Consider the following 18,956-nt stretch of genomic DNA (forward strand, 5'->3'; position numbering starts at 1 on the left):
GCTGCGGCGGGCTTACTCCATCAAGGACAAGCTGGAGGCCATCGAGCGGGTGAAGAAGGGCGAGCGGCAGGCGTCGGTGTGCCGGGCCTTCGGGGTGCCGGGCGGCACGCTGCGGGGCTGGCTGAAGGACGAGGCCAAGCTGCGCTGGTTCCTGGAGCAGCTGGGCGGCGAGGTGGGCACCCAGCGCAAGAAGATGCGCCTGGCCAACGAGGAGGAGATCGACCGCGCCGTCTACGCCTGGTTCCTCGCCCTGCGCCAGCACGGCGTGCCCCTCTCCGGGCCCCTCATCCAGGCGCAGGCCGAGGCCTTCGCCCGCCAGATCTACGGGCCCGAGTGCACCTTCAAGGCGAGCCACGGCTGGTTCTGGCGCTGGCAGAAGCGCCACGGCATCTCCAGCCAGCGCATCTACGGCGAGGGCGGCCTGGCCGCCGAGCCCGAGCGGGCCCCCGCCGCCTGCCCCGAGCCGCCGCTGCCCGACGCCGGCGGCTACGGCGACGAGCAGATCTACAACGCCAACGTCACCGGGCTCTACTGGAAGCTGCTGCCRGGGCAGCCGCGCCGGCGGGCGGCCCCCGGCAAGCGGGTCACCGTGCTGCTGGCCGCCAACTTGACGGGCTCCCACAAGCTCAAGCCGCTGGTGGTCGGCGGCCTCCGCGATCCCCCCAGCCTCCGGCACCACAACCAGGACAAATTCCCCGCTTGCTACCGCTACAGCCCCGAGGCCAGGCTGGGGCTGGCCCTCCTGCGCGCCTGGTTCTTCGAGGACTTTGTGCCCGGTGTCAAGAGGTACCTGCGCCGCAGCTGCCTGCAGCAGAAGGCCGTGCTGCTGCTCAGCTGCCCCCCRCCACCCTCCGGGGCCGGCCCCGAGGAGACCCCGCCGCTGCAGACGCCCGACGGCGCCATCCGCGCCCTCTTCCTTTCCAAGGGCCCYGCCGGAGGAGGCGGGGGCCGAATCCCGGCCCCCTTGGAGCAGGGGGTGGTGTCCGCCTTCAAGCAGCTCTACAAGCGGGAATTGCTGCGCCTGGCCGTGTCGTGTGCGGCCGGCGGCTCCAGCGGGGGTGGCCCCGTGGATTTCRTGCGGTCCTTTCTGCTCAAGGACATGCTCTACTTGGCCGGCCTCTCCTGGGACCTCATCCCTCCTGGCTCCATCGAGAAGTGCTGGCTGCTGGGACTGCGCGCTGCCTTCGAGCCCCAGCCCGGGGAGGAAGAGCAAGGAGACCCGCCGCRCGGGGAGGAGGGGAGTGGGGACAGCAAAGTCTTCAGTGACCTTACCCACCTGGCCGCCCTGGCCTACAAACGCTTGGCTCCCGAGGAGGTGGCCGACTGGCTGCACTTGGACGACGCGGCCCCAGGCATGGAGGAGGACGATGGGGAAGAGGATGCTGAGGACGAAGGCCCCGGTGGCTTCGGGGCGGACGAAGAGGAGGAGGTGGCCACCGGGGATGGGAGTGGAGGAGGAGGGGGTGGTGGGGCTGGGGAAGGGGGGGACCCCTTGCTGCCCACGGCCCGGGAAGCTATCCGAGGTCTGGAGACGGCGCTGCGCTGGCTGGAGAGCCAGGACCCCCGGCAAGTGGGGCCGCTGAAGTTGGTGCAGCTCCGCTCCCTCATCAGCATGGCCCAGCGGCTGCACCGCGGCGGCAGCCCCGATTCCTAGGGCCAAGGTGGCCTGCGACCTCTCGGCTACCTACCGCCTCGCCTGGGCAGGGGGGCATGGCCCGGACCCCCGTGGGGCTGGGGGCAACCTGCCTCTCCCGTGGGACCGGCAACGGAGGTGCCAGCTCCCCTCACCCCTCCRTCACGGGCAGCTCGGGCTCCGGAGGCCCCAATACCCTTACGTTACCTTTGCTAAGGGGAGTGAAAATTTAGGGCTAACAGGGGGTTTTGTGTAATACCCTCCGTATGTCGCATATTCGAGGGCTGTTCCTCACCCCCAGTGTATTTAGGAGGTGCTATTTTTTTTTGTTTGAATCCTGTGAGACTGAGCAGGATGGATCCGCCGGCAACGCGCCGCCGGGAGCACGGGGAARAGTTACGTCCCCGCCGCTGTAAGTAAACCCCCCGCATCGCGGAGCGGGGTGCCGAGCGAGGTTTGAGGTGGGCTGCCCCGGTGGGACATCTCTCGCTCCCCAGCGCCGACCAAGACGGAGGCGCCAGAGCGGAGCTGGCAGAGGGATCTGCGCGGCGGGGAGATGGGTCAGATCCCCGGAGAGGGTCACCTCCATCTCGGTGACAACCATGCGCGCGAGGGTGCCCGGGCCGCGGCGACCTGCCCAACAGGTATCTTCATCCAAGCATCTCTGCAAAGCGCAACGGTCCGGGCGGAGGAGGCTGAGGTGTCCTCCAGGGTTGGCAGGGCAGCCGAGGCTGGAGGAGCCGGGGAGACGGCTCCCGGCGCGACGYGCGTCTCGAGCAGGGCAGCAGCAGGAAGGGCTCCCAGAGGTGAAACACTAGAGGCATCAAATGTGAATTAGCAGCTCTGCTCTTCACTGGATTTTGATAATTTTTAAGTCTATTTAACCAAATTATTCAAAGGAGGAAAAAGAAAAAAAAATCATTAGTGCTGAAGTACCTCGTGTCAGCAGGCGGGGTGGCTGGTTTTACCTGTTGGGTCTTTGTCTCATGACTTCAGAGTTTATGAAGATTAAATGGATTTTTATTCCCGCTCTGGGGTTGTCTTCTGTGAGCGGTCGCTTTGAGGCATCCCCGCCGCCGGGTGGGCAGTGGCGCAAGGTRGACCTCCATACGCTTGTGTCCTCTCGGGGTGACATGGCAAGCCGGCGCTTGGGTTTTCTCCATCATGTTCCCTGACTCTCCTCAGCTTGTTTAAGTTGGCAGGGCCAGGCAGGGCGCCTGAAACGCTGTGGCCACTCCCGAAAAAAAGCTCCTGAACCCTGGCTCGATCTTTGCTTCTGAGCCCAGTGAACACGGGAAGTCCCGTAGGCTGAGAGCAAGAGTAAATCAAATGGGCAGAGTTGCTTTATAAACCTCATCTCCTACATTTGGGTAAACATCTTAAAAGAGCGTCTTTTAAAAGTGGAATTTTACTTTATTTAGCAGCAGCTAGAGTTAACTTGCTCAGAAACGAGACTGATGGGGAATTTTAAGGAGCAGCTTGGAAAAAAAAATAACGCACAAAAATGTCAGGTTGGGAGTTGCAACAACACTGTCTTTTCCAATCATGAAATTCCTGTTGGAGTTGAAACTGGGGCAGTCTGGGTCTAGCAGAAGGTGCACAGGTTGCTTGGTTGATCCCTGTTTGAACATCAAGGGCGAAGGGAGGATGAGTCTGCAAAAAGCGAGTACGAAGACGGCCTTGCTGRGGCGATGTCTGTCCCTCCGCTTATCAGACTGGGAGGAAACCAGCTCTGCTGACGAGTGAAAAGTTGTGTTTCTTGGTTTGCTGTCTGTCTGGCTCGCTGGGGTCTGGAAGCGGAGCTGGATCTGGCCCACGTGTCTGACCAGCAGCACGTGAGAACTGTTCGGCGACGAGAACTGGTGGATAAGGACGGGCTGCGTTTAACYGCGCTTGTAGAAAGGTGGTGGGAAACCTGGCAAAACCAGGAAGGTGGTAGCAATAACTTAACTGCAGTAAGTTGTGCGTAGGTGGGCAGGGTTTTTTTATATTATTAATGGAATTCAAGCAATTTTTGTTGACTTAGCAAAATATCGAAGGCATCGGCCTGGGTTGGGTGATGGCCCAGGAAAGAACAAGCGAAGGAGGGTGCACGGCTTTAGGAAAATGAATTGGCCTGGGGAGGTTTGTGCAATTTAAAATTGCTATGGGACAGTCTGACTTCGTTTGTATGCTGGGCTCTGCAGTCCCTGAGTAGAGCAGCAAAGTGGAAACAAAGATTTCTGCAAAGCGCCGCTGTTACGTGGGGTCTCCTGGTTTTCCAGTGCGATGTTCCTGGTGGTTTTACTTCACCAAAATCTGGAGGGGGGCTAGTCCGCCTCCACAATAACGTGTGTAAAAACTCTGGCTCTGGGTTGGATTTGCCGCTCCTCCGAAGGACAAGGGATAGCCTGAAAAATTGAGGCTGAAAAGCCAGTTGGGAGGGCAGGGAGGCAAACAGATGCGCAGCGCGCGGAGGTGGGGAGCGGCTCGGGTCGGTGGGCGGCRCGGGCTGTGAAGGCGCGTTCGGCCGCGCGCAGGTTTTTTAGGACAGATGTGKCCGAGAGGAGCGAACAAATGGAGCCCCTTGAGAACAACAACAACAGAAGGTGGCAGCGGGCTGAGGCAGAGCCTGGTGAGCTGCGCAAGCGGGCCGCAGACGAGCGCTGCCCGCCTTTGCCCCGTTCCCAGCTCGGAGCTCACGGCTCCCCAAAGGCAGGGACCATCCCCCAAGCACAAGCATTTGGGGGTAGCTGCTTTCATGTGCAAGTGGAGGAAAAAAAATACAAATCTTTGCTTTCCCCATCAGACTGGGGTGAGAGGAGGGGAGGGACTGGCAGGCTTTTAATGCAGCTGGGCTAATTAATTAGGTGCCTTGAGCGGCAGAGCTGTTACTGCCCGTGGATGAGGGACGCGCTGGGCTTTGGGCATCTCGGTGCTACGCGGCAACGCTGCATCACCGGGAGGGGGGTCTGTCTTGGCCTGGTGCCACTGGCCACCAGATGGACCTCCCGGGAAAGGGATCAAAGCTGTGCGACCCGAGGGCTCAGTACCTGGCCCTTTCCGCAGCGTTATTTTGCCTGGAAAAAGCGTTTCATCTTCAAAGCGTTGGACAAACCTTCCTTAATTGCATCTCTGCAGGTGCCAGGAGGGAACAGAGCTTAATTAGGACTTGCAAAATGCTCAGATCCTCTCCAAAAAGAGTGAAACGTCAGGAAGAACACATCTGACTTAGTGAGGATTGTCTAATAACGATACCTGGAAAGAAAAGGCGAGTTTCCCATCGGCAAGGGCATTCCCGATCCCTGCAGAGGAACAGGGCTCCTCTTCCAGGAGACATTCACTGCAGCATGCAGGTTTGAGACCGGGAAAAGATGGGAGGTTTTGTGGCTGATTTCTCACGGACAGCACTGGGATACRAATCAGCCCCCTCCCGGGTCTCAGCAGGCCTTCCTGGAGCGGAGCAGAGGACCGGGCAACGACGCTTATTTTTATCCCGAGAACCGAGCGCTGCTGCCCATGAAAGTCTTTCTCTGTGCTCCGTCTGCCCGAATGTCAAGCAGGGTTGGGGGGGGGAGGGTCCCCAGAGCACGGCACCTCTGGGTGATGCTAAAGGGAGAAGGATGGAGTTACTGCAGAGGCAAGGGGTCGATGAGATGTGGCGCCACGTTTTAAAGGAAGGTGCAGAGCAGAGGACGCACAAGCAGGTCGGAGAAAGGGGAAGGGGCCCTTGCTCCGCCTGGTTTCAAGCTGCTCTCCAAAGCTGCGTCCTGTTGGGCACTGCCAGGTCCCCTTCTCACGGTCCCAGCCCAGCGAGGGGACACCAGCATCCCCGGGGCACCCTGTAAAGCTGAGCCCCAGCCCTGCTGCCGCTGCCACCAGGCCAGGAGCCATCCCGGCGCAGCACCAGCGAGCTTCAGCTGCGTCCCCACTGGCCCAGAGTTTCACAGGGGGCCCAAACCCCATGGCCATCGCCTCCCCATGGAGATGCTCCACGGGGCGCAGGGGACCAGAAGGAGCCAGGCCTGCAGCCCACCGTCATGCTGCCCGTACTGTTTATTAGGTCCTGACCCTGCAGAGGGGGAGCGTACAGCATGGACATGCGTGTGGACGTGTCCCACCTCCGGCCAGGGTCTCCTGGAGGAGTCCGGCTCTCCCCAGCCTCCCCCGGCTCCCAGAAGGGGTTTTATCCAGGGGCACCTTGGCATGAGGACAACCCCCAGCAGGGAGAGTCGCGGTCCCCGCTGCGCCTCCTGCCCCGTGGAGGACGGAGGGCCGCGGCCCGGAGCCGGGCTGCTAGTCCTTGCCCATGTTGCAGGCCCGGTTGGTGGCAGCCTCCACGGCGCTCATGACGGTGGCCCGCAGCGCGCCCTTCTCCAGCTGGTGCAGCGCGTGGATGGTGGTGCCTCCRGGCGTGCAGACGTCGCCGCGCAGCTTCGCCGGGTGCTCCCCCGTCTCCAGCATCATCTTTGCCGCACCCTGCGGGAGCAGGGGACGGGTCGCGGGGTGAGCGCGGGTGACAGGGCCCTGCCCAGCCATCCCCTCCAACCAGGGACAGACCATGACATCCCCCCTCTGCCCCCTTCCACAAGAGACAGGGTGTCAGAGCTGCTGTCCCGCGCACGTGCCCTTGCCCTCCCCTTGCGGCCTCATCCTTGATTCCCAAAGGGGAAACCGAGGCAGGCGGGACGTGCCCGAGCGAAGGCACCGACTCACCAGCAGCGTCTGGGCCGCGATCCGGCTGGCTAAGGGGCCCGGCATGCCCATCTTCACAGCTCCCTCGGCCAGGGCTTCGGCAAACAGGTACACCTGGGGCGGCCGAACCACGGGGGAGAGGAGCCTCAGGCAGCGAGCGYGGCCACGCGAGGACCCGGCTTCTGCCCGCGCCCCGGCAGCTGCCGGAAACGCAGCGCCCACCGAGCGAGGGGCAGGCTGCGGCGGTGGCTGGGATTTGGGGAGCGGCGCGCGGGAGCCAGGACACTTACGTAGGCTACCCCGCTGCCACTGAGGCCCGTGTGGATGTTGATGTAGGACTCGGGCACCTCCTCGCAGAGCCCGCAGGAGGAGAGCAGGCTCTTGAGCAGGGCAGCCTCCGGCTCGCCGGCACCGTCGCCCCGGGAGAACACCATCGCCCCTGCCTGCACCACGCACGGCAGGTTGGGCATGAGCCGCAGCACCTTAGTCCCCGCAGGGAGCAGCTGGGGAGAGACGGGCATTGGAGAAAGATGCCGGTGGGCTCTGGGCGGCACCCGGGTGCTCCCGAGGCTGCAAGCTGCGCCCTGGGACCCCGCAGTGGCAGCAGGTACCACCCATCAGGGCTGGCAAGGAAGTACAGTGCAGGACTCGAACCACAAGGGATGCAACCTGGACGGAGACAGAGATGCGCATCTCCTGCAAGCAACCCCCAAAACCCCACTAGAGCAGGAACCGAGCAGGAAAAAGGCAAAACAACAAGCTCTGGGGCCATGGGAAGGGGGAGAGCACTGACCCGGCACCCAGCCTGCAGGACAGGTGCAGGCCCCGCATGCAAACCCATCCCTCGGGGACGCGCGGGGAGAAGAGCCAGCCGAGTGGCGCGCTCACCTGCTGCAGGGTCTGGAGGGTGACGCCGGCCGCCAGCGAGACGATGATGTGGTGCGGGCAGACGGCGGGCCGGATCTCCTGCAGGACGCCCGGCAGGACGTGGGGCTTGGTGGCCAGGAACACCAGGGTGCTGTCCTGCAGCACCTCCAGGTTGCAGTGCGTCGTTCGGCAGCCGGACTCCTGCCCGCAACACGGAAACGCGTCAGAGGCCGGCAACGGCCTTCGCTCGCATTGCAACACCCTCGGAAAACCATCTGACCAGCCCTCAGAAGAGGCATCCCCCGCTCGCCCCTTCCCCAAATGCTGGGCACAGCTGCATGCGCAGGACGCAGGCTGGGGACTTGCTTCAGCCACGAAGCTCCTCAGGCTTTGCCGAGATTTATACCTGGCCTCCTGCAAGGATGACCCCAGCCCGTACAAGGGTGAAAGGGAACCCCAAAATTGCAGCATGGGGCACTGCAGCGCTAGGTGCTGGAGTCTCCCATTGCTGCAGCTGCCGAGCAAGGCAGTTTGTCACGCAGGCGCCCACCCAAACAGCCCCCTCCTTGCCTCGCTGGGCCAGTCCTGGCAGCCCCACGGTCACGGGCCCCAGGAGCAGGCTCAGCCAGCCCTTCGCTTACCCGGAAAGTGCCCAGGTTTCTGTCCGAGGGTGCGCTGGCCAGGATGTTGCCGGCTGGCACCCTTCCTTCAAAAACACAGACCACAGAGTGAATAGCTGCCGGGGAGCTCCAGGGGAGCAGGGGCACCCCAGCAGAGCCTGGCACCCTTGGAGAGTGCGGGTGCCCCCATCCCGGCACGGCAGCGCTCCTCCCCTCYGACCCCGGTCAGATCAGCCTGGGGGACACGGAGCAAAGCGAGCCGGCGGCTGGATGCTGCCAGTCCCTGCACTGCTGCTGGCTGTGAGCACCCCACGGGCCAGCCCAGGCGCTGCGCAGGGACAGGGCTGTCGTCATCGCCTGTGCTGCTCCATGCGGAAGGGACATCCCTGGGGGAGAGGCAGGATGGGGCCGCCCCCGTGCCCCCACGCTGCACTGTGTGGCAGGGATTCCCAGGAGGAAAAGGGCAGGACGGGGCWGTTCCCGTGTCCCCACACCGTCCTATGGGGCAGGGACCTGGGGGGAGGGAGGGAAATACAGGACGTGGCTGCTGTCCCTATGCCCCTACTTCGCTTTATGTGACAGGGACTCCCCAGGAGGGACAGGCCGGGGCTGTCCCCGCCTCCCCACACCGCTCTATAGGGGGCAGCGACCAGGGGGGCCGCCCCAGGCCGTACCTGCCAGCAGCAGCCCCCGCGCCACGCCGCCCGCCATCCGCCCGGCGCCCACGAACCCGACCCGCAGCTCCGCCGCCTCCATGTCCGCACCCACGTGGCGCCGCGGCGCGCCGGCGCGCCGCCCGCCGCCCCACGTGACCGCCGGCCACGCCCCCCCCGCCCCGCCACACCCCTTCCCCACCCCGCCGCGGTCCGGCCCCCTCATTGGCGGGGCGGGGCGCGCCGCGGGGATAAGAGGCGTGGCCCGGCTGCGTGATTGACAGGTGTGGGGAGGGGCCACGTGGGTGCTGTGCTCGCAGAGGACCCCCAGATCACCCCTCGGCCCCCCAGCTGCAGCTTCTGCCCCTAAACCCCGGTTCCCTGGGGGGTGCCCGGTGGTGCAGGCCTCCACCCCACCCCACCCCACTCCTGCACCTGCTTGGCCTCACTCGGCCTTCAGCTCAGCCCCGGCGTGGGGCCCTAGGGTGCTGTCCCCCCCCTCCACCCCACCCCGGCTTTCCCCCTTCTCCCCGCAGGGTGCCCCGTGATGCTGCCGCGGGGCTGCTGGGTGCTGCTGCTGCTGTGCACCCCGGCYGCTGGGCTCCTCAGCTGGCTGGGCCTTGGCGCTGCTCCCCGGGAGGAGGCGGCGGCAGTGGTGACCCCCCAGGCAYCGCAGCCCAGTGGCCCCCCACCCGTCCCCTTTGAGATGACGCTGGGGGACGAGCGGTTCCTGGCGGAAGCCGAGCGCTGGGACCCRTCGCCCCTGGACTCCTGCCACCACCAGGTGTGGCCGCGCTGGGGGTGGGGTGGGGGCTCTCCCCCTGCCGGGAAGCAGTGGGGGTCGCCGGGAGCTCTCGTGGGTGCCGGGTGTCCCCGCTACCACCTCCACTGCCGCCAGGTTGTGGCCCAGCTCCGCTCGTCCTGCGCCGACCTGAGCGAGGAGGAGGTGGCCAAGCTGGGGGTGGCTCTGTTCAACTGCCAGGCCAGCGCCGAGGGTCGTCGCACCTACCCCTGCGGCCCGGATGTGGTAAGGTGGCGTAGGGCAGCCGGGAGCTGGGCGTTAAACCTGTGCTGGGGGGCCAAGGGGATCTCCCCTACCCCAAGTCTGGCTTTCTCCAACGGTCCAATTCCCCAGTGCAGCCCCACCGTGGTCCCGTCAGCTGCGGGTGCAGGTTGGGAGTCCCATCGGCACCCAGCGTGCTCTGCTCAGCCTCTCGTTCTTGCTTTTGGGGTTAAAACCCGATTTATCCTGTTCCCAGCAACAGACCAGAATTTCTCATTTCTGACTCTGCAACCTTGCCTGCTGCCGCATCTTCTCCAAAAAGGCGCCCAGCTGTGGCTCCAGGAGACTGAGCACGCGAGGTCCCATCTGGACAGACCTGGCCCTGGCTCCTCACTCTTTGCTCTGGCTCTGCCCTTCAGTGCTTTAGGACCAATTATTGTTTATTTTTCCCCATCTTCCCTGGAATGGGGATCAAACTCCCCACTCTTGGTTCAGGGCACCTCAGTCGGGAGGGACGCGTGCACGGGGGGGCGGATTGGGCAGGGGGTAGCGCCGCACTGACAGCGCTGCCGGCAGCCGCTGGAGCGCTGCACGGCCGCCATGGACCCCGACACCTGGACTGCCTACCACGTCGTCAGCAACCGGGCCCGCGCCGTCTGCTACGCCGCCCGGCAGCTGGAGTTCAGGCGCCGCACCGAGCGCGCCGTGGCCGCCCTCGCCGCCGCTGCCGCCAGCCAGCTCGAAGCCATGCGGGTGCTGAAGGTGCGCCCGGGGAGGGGGAGGCCGGCGGAAGCGGGGCGTGGGGGCCGCCAGGGCGTCCCAGTAAATCCCCTCCGTGCTCCCCACGCCAGGAGGAGCAGGCGGCGCTGCGGGAGCTGACGGCCGAGTCGCTGCAGCGGGCGCTGAGCGGGCAGCGGGAGCTGCTGGCGCAGCAGGAGAGGCTTCGGGGCAGCCAGGGCCAGATGGAGACCTCCATCCACAGCAGCCTGGAGCAGCTGGAGCTGGAAAAGGCCCTGCTTGCCACCTGGCAGCACCACGTAGCCCAGCTCGTGGAGGGCATCACYGAGAAGATGGGTAAGAGCCACCACTGTTGGCTTTGGCGGGGCGTCCCAACCCCTTTGCCRACACAGGGACCAGGCCAGCGACCTGCGCTCTCGTGCCTCTCTGCAGAGAACATGAGCCACCACCTGGCCGTGCAGGATGAAGGGCTCCAGGAAGGGCACCGGACCATCCTRACCGACCTCAGCCGAGCGCAGGAGAGAGCTCAGGACGTCTACTCCAAAATCGGTACCGGGCCAGGCACACAGCCCACCATGGCGGGGGTCAGGGGAACGACCCTTCGCCGCCGCGAGACCCCTCTGGCTCCCCCGTGGCAGGGGAGTGGCTCACGCGGGCTCTGTGTCCTCCTTGCACAGAGAGCCACCTGGTCCTCTTCCTGGCCTACCAGAACCGAACGGCGCGGGGCTATGAYGAGGTGGTGGGGAAACTGCAGAGGATGAACCAGACCTTGGAGCTGGCGCTGGCCGCCGTGGACAGCCTGCGGAGCCAACTGGAGAGCTGGCTGCAGCACATCCGGGCCRTCCTCTCCTGGGCTGGTGAGCTGGGATGGGGGTTGGGGGTCCCATGCGGAGGACCAGACCCCGGGAAACCCCAGGAACCCTCACAGGATGCTGACACCGCTGCCCATCCTGCAGGGCTTGGCCCGAGTGCTGCCTCCACCTGCATCCTGCACGGCGCCTACTTCCTGCTGCTGGCCCTGCTGCTGGCCTTCCTGCAGGCGCCCGCGCTGCCCCGCGCCGCCCTCCTGCTCCTCGTCATCTCCAACGCTGCCCACCAGCTCCGCGGCGCCGGCTCCCTTGGCTTCCCGGCCCTCTCGGCTCTCCTGGGCCTCGTGGTGGCAGGTGGGGACGAGCCGCCGTTGGGGGCTCGCGRTGGGCACGCACACCAACACCCACCTTCTCGCCTCCCCACAGGGCACCGGCTGCTGGCGGCCACACGGTGCCGTGCCGCGGGAGCCCCGGTGCCGGCGCTGTCCCCGGGCCCGGGGCAGCCCCACTSTCACCTCACCTCTACTCCCGAGAGGTATGAGGCTTCCTTCTCACGCRGGGGTTTCGAAACATGCCCGCTGCGGGACAGGCTGGAGCCGAGTTACCTGCAAGGTGAGAGCCAGCGTGGCCAGGYGGGACAGGGGAGGGCAAGCACAGGGCCAGGGGTGTCCCCTTGGGGCTTCCTGGCCGAGGGCTCCACCACCATGTGGGTGAGACCATCTCCTGGAAGGCAGAAAGGCTGAAATCGGGTGAAGGCTCAGCTCAGCTGGGTATGTGGTGCTTTTTCTGGATCTTTTGGAGGTTTTAGCAGGGGGGGATTATCATGGAGCTGCATGCGGGGGTGGCTGTAGGACAGCGGTCAAGAGCCCCAAGGCATCCCCATCCCCAGCCCGAGGGCAGGGCTGGAGGTGCATCATTCCAGGGTGTCCCCAGCCTATGCCCAGGGACAGCAGCACTGGAGACCCATCGCCAGTCACGCAATGCTTTGCAGACCCCTCGTGCCTGGAGCAGCTCCCAGCRGTGGCAGGGGACCCCAGCTCAGCAGGACAGGCATCACCAGTCCCCGGTGGCTGGAAGACAAAACCAAACTTGGCCACTCTGCACAGGTGCCCCGTCACCCCCAGGAGCCTGCACGGGGTGAGCTTGAGCCGGGTCAGGACTGAAGCTGCCAAGAGTCAGGTGGGTGCTAAGGTGACCCTTTGGTTTTGAGGGATGGGGATGCTGCCCCATGTCATCTCTTGGAGGCTGGCTAGGTCCTGCCACCTCCTTCCTTGCCATGTGGTGGGTACCTTTCCTCTCCCAGCTCCTGGGAGCACTGGGCCAGGCCCTGCTCCTTGGGGCTGTTGGGGTCCCCCTCCAGGGATGAGGTCTTTCTGTCACATGACTGCAACCCAAAGATCCTGGGCGTCCCTTGGGCATGCTAGGAGAGCAGCCCATGGGCTGCAGCATTGGGGAAGGATGCAGGGAGAAYCTGCGGGGGCCTGATGACCCCTTCACACCCTATATGGGGCTATGGTGCTGGCGTCTCACACCCCCAAAGTGTCTGGGGAGAGATGAGGGTGATCCCTTGGGTGGATCCTGGTGGCCAAGACAGCCATCCTGCACATGCAGGACCCACACCTCCCTGGGGGTGGAGAGGGGCACCTCCTGCAGCACAGGGGGGTCATGTGGGTGGAAATGTTCACTGCCAATCCCCCTCTTCCCAACCAGGCAATGCTTGAGATGGGCTCTGGAGCAGGGCACCATTGGGAGACCAAACCCTACAGCCCAAGCCAGTCTCTGGCCAGCGATGTGTGAGTACCATGTGTGGGGGACATCTCTGCTCTGGGGATGTTTTGGGGCTGATGTCACCCTATGAGCATCCCAGGGTGCAGGAAGTGACCTGGCAGCAGGGGAAGGCCCAACTTTGGCTAGAGGGATCTCCTGGCAGCTCAGGCACTGATGGGTATCTCCTCCCTAGGTCCTCGCTGTCCCCACGGCTCCCGTGCCAGGGGCTCACCAGGGCTGGGCAGCAGTGCCGGAAGAGGGCCACCCCCGGGCAGGTCTTCTGCCGGGTCCATGCCTCCAGGCAAGCATCACACAGTGGCCGAGCTGTGGACTCATCTCACCCTATTTGACTCCTATCCCCTCCCAGAGAGGTGTTTTAAACCCTTCATTGGAYCTTCTGGATCGCAGGGATGAGGCTGAGCTGAGCGTCACCCTGGCATGCAGCCTCCCACGATGTGGGCAGAGCAGGGCTGGCACAGCCTCACTCTGTGCCTGCACCATCCCTGGGTGCTGGGGAGATGCTGCTTGTCTGGTCAGAAGTTTTTAATCTATTTGTATTGTTTTAATAAATGTTGTTACAGCTGGAGCCTTCCTGTTTCTCATCTACCCCAGCCCCATGCGAGGGCAGGATCTGCAGAGGTGGGTGTGCTGGGGGGCTAGAACAGGGCCTGGCAGTGTGTTTAGGGACATAAGTGCACACAGATGAAGGGCCCAAGGGACTGTTTGCACCCAGTTTGGGAGTTGGAGGTTCACCCTAACCCTGGGCTGCTCTGGGTGTCCGCTGTGGGCCTTGGGCATGTCCCAAGGGGGCAATGTGCTCCCTTTACTTGCACTGTGGGTGCTGCACCAGGGGACCAGCGGCACTTCCCTGATGCAACACCAAATGCCCTGCTGTGATTCCTGTGCTGGAAGAACAGGAATCCCCATCAGTCTCCGTTTATTACACCTAATAACACATAATTAGCAGCGTAGACCATTACAGTTCTGCAGCAGCCACCAGACTCTGCACCACAGAGGGGTGCAGCAGAGGCAGCTGGCAAGGCTCAGACCAGACYGTGGCTTTGGCTGCTACCACCTTGTCCCCGGGGTCCCTTGTGGGGCTGTCAGCAGCTTTGGGGACCTTGGGGTATCCTCTCTCAACCTTCCCACCACTCCTGCCCTATACGGGGGCTGCACACCTTCCACGAGCTGTGCATCCCACCCTCTGCCCAGCAGCAGGGAGTAAAGTCTGGGCAGCTCTGGGCTACTTGAGCAGGGCCTTTTCTATATGCTTTTCTAAATGAAGATTCTACCACCCCACCCCACCCCAACACACACCCCTTCAAGCAGGGTTCATCACAGCTGCTGCCCTCGGCATGCTCTGCACCCATAGAGGAACTGCAGGGCACCTAACCACTATTCAGTGTACCTGGGATCCCAGTCCCCTTGGCTTTGGAAATGGTGCTAGCTCCCACCACCAGTGTCCCCCTAAGCCCCTGTCCTCTGCCCCAGCAAAGGACAACCCTGAGTCAAAGAAGATGTGTGGACCAGGCACTGCTGGTACCACGTCGGCTGCACTGTGCTGGTCACTTCCTGGCGCTGGTGTAGYTGGTGGTGAACCAGGTGCAGGTCTCCTTCACGGCTAGGGAGGAAGAGGAGGCCATAAGCACCATGTCCAGCAGGAATGCAGACAGGGAACGAGATGGGTCTCTCCTGCATCGCAGGCTTGGCTAACTGATGCCCATGAGGAGGCGCTGAGGATTTCCTGGGGTTGTGCTCCATTAACAGCAGCAGCTTAGGCCCTAGTGGCTTCCCTCTCTTCCTGGAATGTCCTGAGGTGCTTTTGGGGCGTGCACCTGCCTTCTTACCTTGTCTGAAGGGTGTGAACTGGAAGCCGGGCAGGTAGCGCCTCAATTTGCTGTTGCTTGCAGTCTTCTTGAACTGCCCATCCGACTTGGTCATATCAAACTGGCGGTGGGAGGTATTAAGGGAAATGAAATGGGAAACCAGGGATGTGATGGAGGCCAGGCAGCAAGGTCTYACATTGGTGGACCAAGTCCCCATGGGGACAGTGAGAAAGATGCTTGAGGTGCTGTTTTGCTCAAGTCACCGGTGTGCCCTGGCCCCACATCCACCAGTGGACACCCCTGGAATAACACCATCACCCAACACACTGCAGCACCCCTGAGGAAAGGGGCACAGCTCCCCCTGCTCGCGAGGGGCACCAGCATGAGGTAAAGGATACGACGAGTTCTCCCTTGAAGTCCATAGCTTCTGCGATTGTCTCTGCTGCCTCCCTGATTGAGACTTCATCTTCTTCTCCGACTGTGGAGAAGGGCATGAGACAACGCCGTTGCTCCCCAGTGCCAGCCCTCCACGCCTTGCTGTTCCTGAGAAGGCACCTGGGGACAGCTCCATCCTACCTGACAAAATGATGGGCTCCACCTCATCGTATTCCCGGAGGACCCAAAGGAAGAGCCGGGCCAAGTCCTGCAAAGGGGCAGAGGCTTCTGGGGGGGCTGGCCACTTTCCCCAAGTCTTCCAGGGGCAAAGCACAAGGCTGGGCTCACGTTAATAGGGAGTCCCCACATCCCCGAGGACCATCACTGCTTGCCAGGCTCATACAGGCTCAGAGCATGTCCACCCTGCAGACCCCCATGTTGCCCGCCCAAACTGCAGAAGACAAATGTTCCTCCTCTTTCAGGCTGCACATGCCCTGGATTCAGATGCTGGGTTGCAGCCAGAGGAGACACATACCAGGGAGTAGATGAACTGTCTTCTGGGTTTTCCTGTGCCCCAGACAGTCAGAGCAGAGCCGGTCTCTGTGGGATGATGGAGAACGTGCCCATGAGTGTCGCAGTTACGTTCCCCGCCACCTCAGCTATCCCGCTGTGTCCCCAGGCAGCTAATAGAGCAAGAGGATCAGAGCAGGTTGTATGGAGAAAACCCAGACTTGGAGAACCTCCCCCAACCCAAAATAAATAAATAAAAGCCCATCATGTCCATCAGGCTCTGCCCYTGCCAAATAGGGCTTCCAGGTTCTCCTGAAGGGGAGCAGGGAATCACCTCCCACTCCACAGAAATGCAGCGGGCTCTAGGGCGAAACATGACAGCTCCACGACGAGCCATGGCTGAGGGACAAGTAACCTAGAGYGGAGTAGCAGCCCGCTGCAGGCAATTAAGTGAGCCCCGTGGTTTCTTACCCCCCCGAGAGGCCGGAGCTTGGCAGCATTCGCATTCCCATGGAGCTAGGAGGGGGCCGAGGGCCTGGGGGAGCTGCACCACTCACGTTTGGCCAGGTACACCTTGTGGATGAGCCCCGGCAGGACGTGGCCATCCTCGATGTTGAAGTTGTCGTGCGGCCCAAAGACGTTGGTAGGGATGACAGCGGTGAAGCGGCAGCCGTGCTGCTCAAAGTAYGCCCTGGGCGAGAGCACAGGACAAGTGGGTCACCTGCACGGCAGTGYGGCCTGCTGGGCACCCAGCGCCACGGGCGCTTCCCCAGGTACAGCTGCTGGCATAAACCAGCCATGTCCAGGTGCCGCAGTCACCAYGGCACGGCAAAGTGCAATCCCTGCGGTATCCCCAGAGATAATCCCCAGGCTGTCGCACAGCCACATGAGAGCAGCAGCCATTCCCAGCATGATGCCCAGCCACGAACAGGGAGACATGCATAGGTGCAGCCACCCTGCTCCGGGACAGGAGCATCTCCAGCTAGTGAGCAAGGGTATCTCCCCAGCTCTGCTTAAGCCCAGAGAGCTCAGAAGGGCTTCTCCTCCTTGGTAAGAGGGGAGCGTTCACAGCCCTGCTGCAGCACGAGGGTCTTCCTCGCTCTAGGCCTCTCCTGCAGCGGCCCGCACCTATTCTGGATGTCGATCATCCTCTTGGCGTAGGAGTACCCAAAGTTGGAGCTGTGAGGTGGTCCGTTRTGAATCTGCAGACAGGAGAGTACAGACACCGAGTGTGAATTAACTAACTGTTGGTTGTCCCAACACAGCRATTGTGCCTCGTTCCAGCTGCATGTCCCAGGAGCAGAGATTTGATCCAAAGTTTCAGTCTCGGGCACTTGGTGCCTTTTTAAATCTGTAGCATGGCTCAGGCAGGCCAAAGGCGCTGCCGTGTTACAGCCATGAATGGGGTGGATGACGGGGGCCAGCGATCAGAGAGGTCGCGCCAGGACCCGGCTGTGTCCCTGTGCCCCAGGTGGTACCATGGGGATGGAGCCACTCACCATGGTCTCGTCGATGGGGTACGTTGTCTTGTCCGGGAAGATGCAGGTGGAGAGGCAGGAGACCACCTTCTGTGCTCCACACTCGTACGCCGAGTGCAGGACGTTGTCATTGATGTGGACATTTCTCCTCTGGGGAGAGAGAGATTTGTCAGAGCAGCATCGCAGCCCGGCCAGAGCACGCGGGCAGCTTCCCCACAGGGCTGCTGGGCTCTCTGGCCAGGTCCGCTGCAGCCATCTGACGGGGCAAAACCAGAGCTGCCGCCTGCAAGGTGCCATGACGGGTTATTAAATCCGCAGTGGCTGTTCATGAAACCACCGCGACCCCTTTCAGCTCCAGGAGCGGAGCAAGTCCTCTCCACCGAGCTCGCCCCAGCTCTCGGCCTGGGGAGATCAAGGTCTGTGCGAAGGGCAGGGGGTTGCGGCAGCTGCAGGGACCCAGACGCTGCCCATTTGCCCGCTGCTCACCCAGAAATCCAGGTTGTAGCGAATGTTTTTGAAGAGGCCTCCAACCATGGCGGCCAGGTGGATCACATGCGTGGGTTTGTGCTTCTCAAACAGGGCTTTGGTCTCCACGGCGCTCCTGCRGGGAGGAAAGACACGGGGCTCAGCAGGATGCTGCTCAAAGGGGCAGCCGACATCCCGGGTTTGCGCTTTCCCCCCTTGTCCATAACCAACGGGAGCGAAAGGAGCAGACTGGAGGCATCCCAGGCAAAAGTGCAGCCGCCTGCGCAACGCAAACTCACGTTAGGTCGGCATCTTTGGAGGACACGAAGATCCACTCCTCATCCGGMCGGCCTCCTCCATCAGCCACCACCTTCTCGATGGCTTTGCCGACCAAGCCGGTGCCACCYGTCACCAGGATGCGCTTGGGCCTCGTCCCCACTGCCTCTGTCATAGTCACAAAACCTGCGCAGCCGGAGCAGGGAGAGGGCTAAGCCAGCGCCATGCGGCTGCTCCTGCTCCAGACTGGCCAGTCGGAGGTGGTAAAGGAGCCGCTGGAGCCGCTGGCGCCGGAGCCGCCACCACCTYGGGGCGCTCAGCGTGCAGGGGGAGCGCTGAGCTTGCCCTGGCGTGGACACGGGGCTTTCTGGCTTTTACCTTCTCCTGCCAACCGGCAAAGGCAAAAAGGAAAATGAAAGTGGTGCCTTGCGGGGGCCGGGAGCAGCCGGAAACCGTGCCGTGGCGTGTCTGCCCTAACGGTTAAACGTGCCGCTGCTGCGTGTGAGCTGCAACCGGCGGCGAAACGCTGACGTTCTGCCACGCGGCACCAGCCGGCAGCGCCCGGCCTCCCGGAACAACGGCGGAAGTGGGAAGGGGGCCGGATGGCGAGGCCAGGCCGGCGCCTGCTCCAGCGTCTCGCGGGGGTGCTGGTCCTCCCCGCTACGCCAGGCTCCCCAGCTCGTCTCCCTGCTCCGGTGCCCCGCCAGGCCTCGGAGCCCATCCCGCAGCACGGCCCAGCGTGTCAGCCTTCCTCCCCAAGCATCTTCCTCCTTGCCTCACTGCTTCCCCGGCCCCGGACCCCCCAGAGCAGCTCCTGACCCCAAATCTCTTGCCTGTACCCCAACATCTCCATCAAGGACTTCTGAATCCCAAGTCTGCACTCCCATGCTTCCATCATGGACCCCCAAAACCCAGCTGTCTGCACACCCCTGTTACCCCAGGACCCCCAAATCCCAGGGCTGCACCCCCACACCTGCACCAAGACCCCCAAACCCCAGCTGTCTGCACACCCCTGTTACCCCAGGACCCCCAAATCCCAGGGCTGCACCCTCACACCTGCATCAGGGACCCCAAAGGCCAGGTGTCTGCACCCCCCTGCTACCCCAGAACCCCCAAAATTCCAGGGCTGCACCCCCTGGCTCCCCCAGGGACCCCCACGTCAGACCCCTGCCCTCCTGGATTGCCCCTTCTGCATCCTGACTGTGAATCCCAGATCTGCACCCCCAAATCCCAAGTGTCTGCCCCCCCTCCCCCGCTTCCCA

The 18,956-nt window shown here is 63.1% G+C and overlaps 4 protein-coding genes across 6 annotated transcripts; 2 read left to right on the top strand and 2 right to left on the bottom strand.

The window, feature by feature from the left end:
- Position 1: 1 nt before the first annotated feature.
- TIGD5 (tigger transposable element derived 5) lies at positions 2-2,661 on the top strand (the record flags this gene model as incomplete). The annotated part of the gene is made up of 1 exon (XM_085298711.1): positions 2-2,661. A coding segment is annotated over one exon (1,653 nt), but the record flags the coding sequence as incomplete, so codon positions are not given.
- Positions 2,662-5,650: 2,989 nt separating this feature from the next.
- Positions 5,651-8,606, bottom strand: PYCR3 (pyrroline-5-carboxylate reductase 3). Its single transcript, XM_085298746.1, has 6 exons — positions 8,469-8,606; positions 7,816-7,880; positions 7,196-7,375; positions 6,598-6,810; positions 6,329-6,421; positions 5,651-6,091 (listed from the first exon to the last, which is right to left on the bottom strand). The coding sequence occupies exons 1-6, from the start codon at positions 8,548-8,550 to the stop codon at positions 5,909-5,911; spliced, it is 816 nt and encodes a 271-aa protein (XP_085154872.1). The 5' UTR covers positions 8,551-8,606; the 3' UTR covers positions 5,651-5,908.
- A 388-nt stretch (positions 8,607-8,994) lies between these two features.
- On the top strand, positions 8,995-12,718 carry LOC146599359 (protein brambleberry-like). The gene is made up of 9 exons (XM_085298712.1): positions 8,995-9,231; positions 9,346-9,474; positions 10,027-10,212; positions 10,302-10,524; positions 10,621-10,737; positions 10,866-11,045; positions 11,145-11,351; positions 11,424-11,609; positions 12,708-12,718. Exons 1-9 carry the CDS (start codon positions 8,995-8,997, stop codon positions 12,716-12,718), a joined length of 1,476 nt encoding a protein of 491 aa, XP_085154838.1.
- Positions 12,719-13,684: 966 nt separating this feature from the next.
- GFUS (GDP-L-fucose synthase) lies at positions 13,685-18,637 on the bottom strand. 3 transcript variants are annotated; one of them, XM_085298747.1, is made up of 11 exons: positions 18,073-18,637; positions 17,718-17,880; positions 17,440-17,554; positions 16,975-17,103; positions 16,604-16,677; positions 16,033-16,166; positions 15,501-15,565; positions 15,167-15,233; positions 14,989-15,068; positions 14,612-14,711; positions 13,685-14,385 (listed from the first exon to the last, which is right to left on the bottom strand). In XM_085298747.1, the coding sequence occupies exons 1-11, from the start codon at positions 18,413-18,415 to the stop codon at positions 14,330-14,332; spliced, it is 1,326 nt and encodes a 441-aa protein (XP_085154873.1). In that variant the 5' UTR covers positions 18,416-18,637; the 3' UTR covers positions 13,685-14,329. The 3 variants fall into 3 exon arrangements, with proteins under 3 accessions (XP_085154873.1, XP_085154875.1, XP_085154874.1); XM_085298749.1 differs by having other exon boundaries at positions 17,718-17,905; XM_085298748.1 differs by having other exon boundaries at positions 17,718-18,637.
- Between the last annotated feature and the right edge of the window lie 319 nt (positions 18,638-18,956).

Source organism: Rhea americana, unplaced genomic scaffold, assembly GCF_003343005.1.
Source record: "Rhea americana isolate MKP2758 unplaced genomic scaffold, rheAme1 scaffold_140, whole genome shotgun sequence".
In the NCBI taxonomy this organism is placed as follows: domain Eukaryota; kingdom Metazoa; phylum Chordata; class Aves; order Rheiformes; family Rheidae; genus Rhea; species Rhea americana.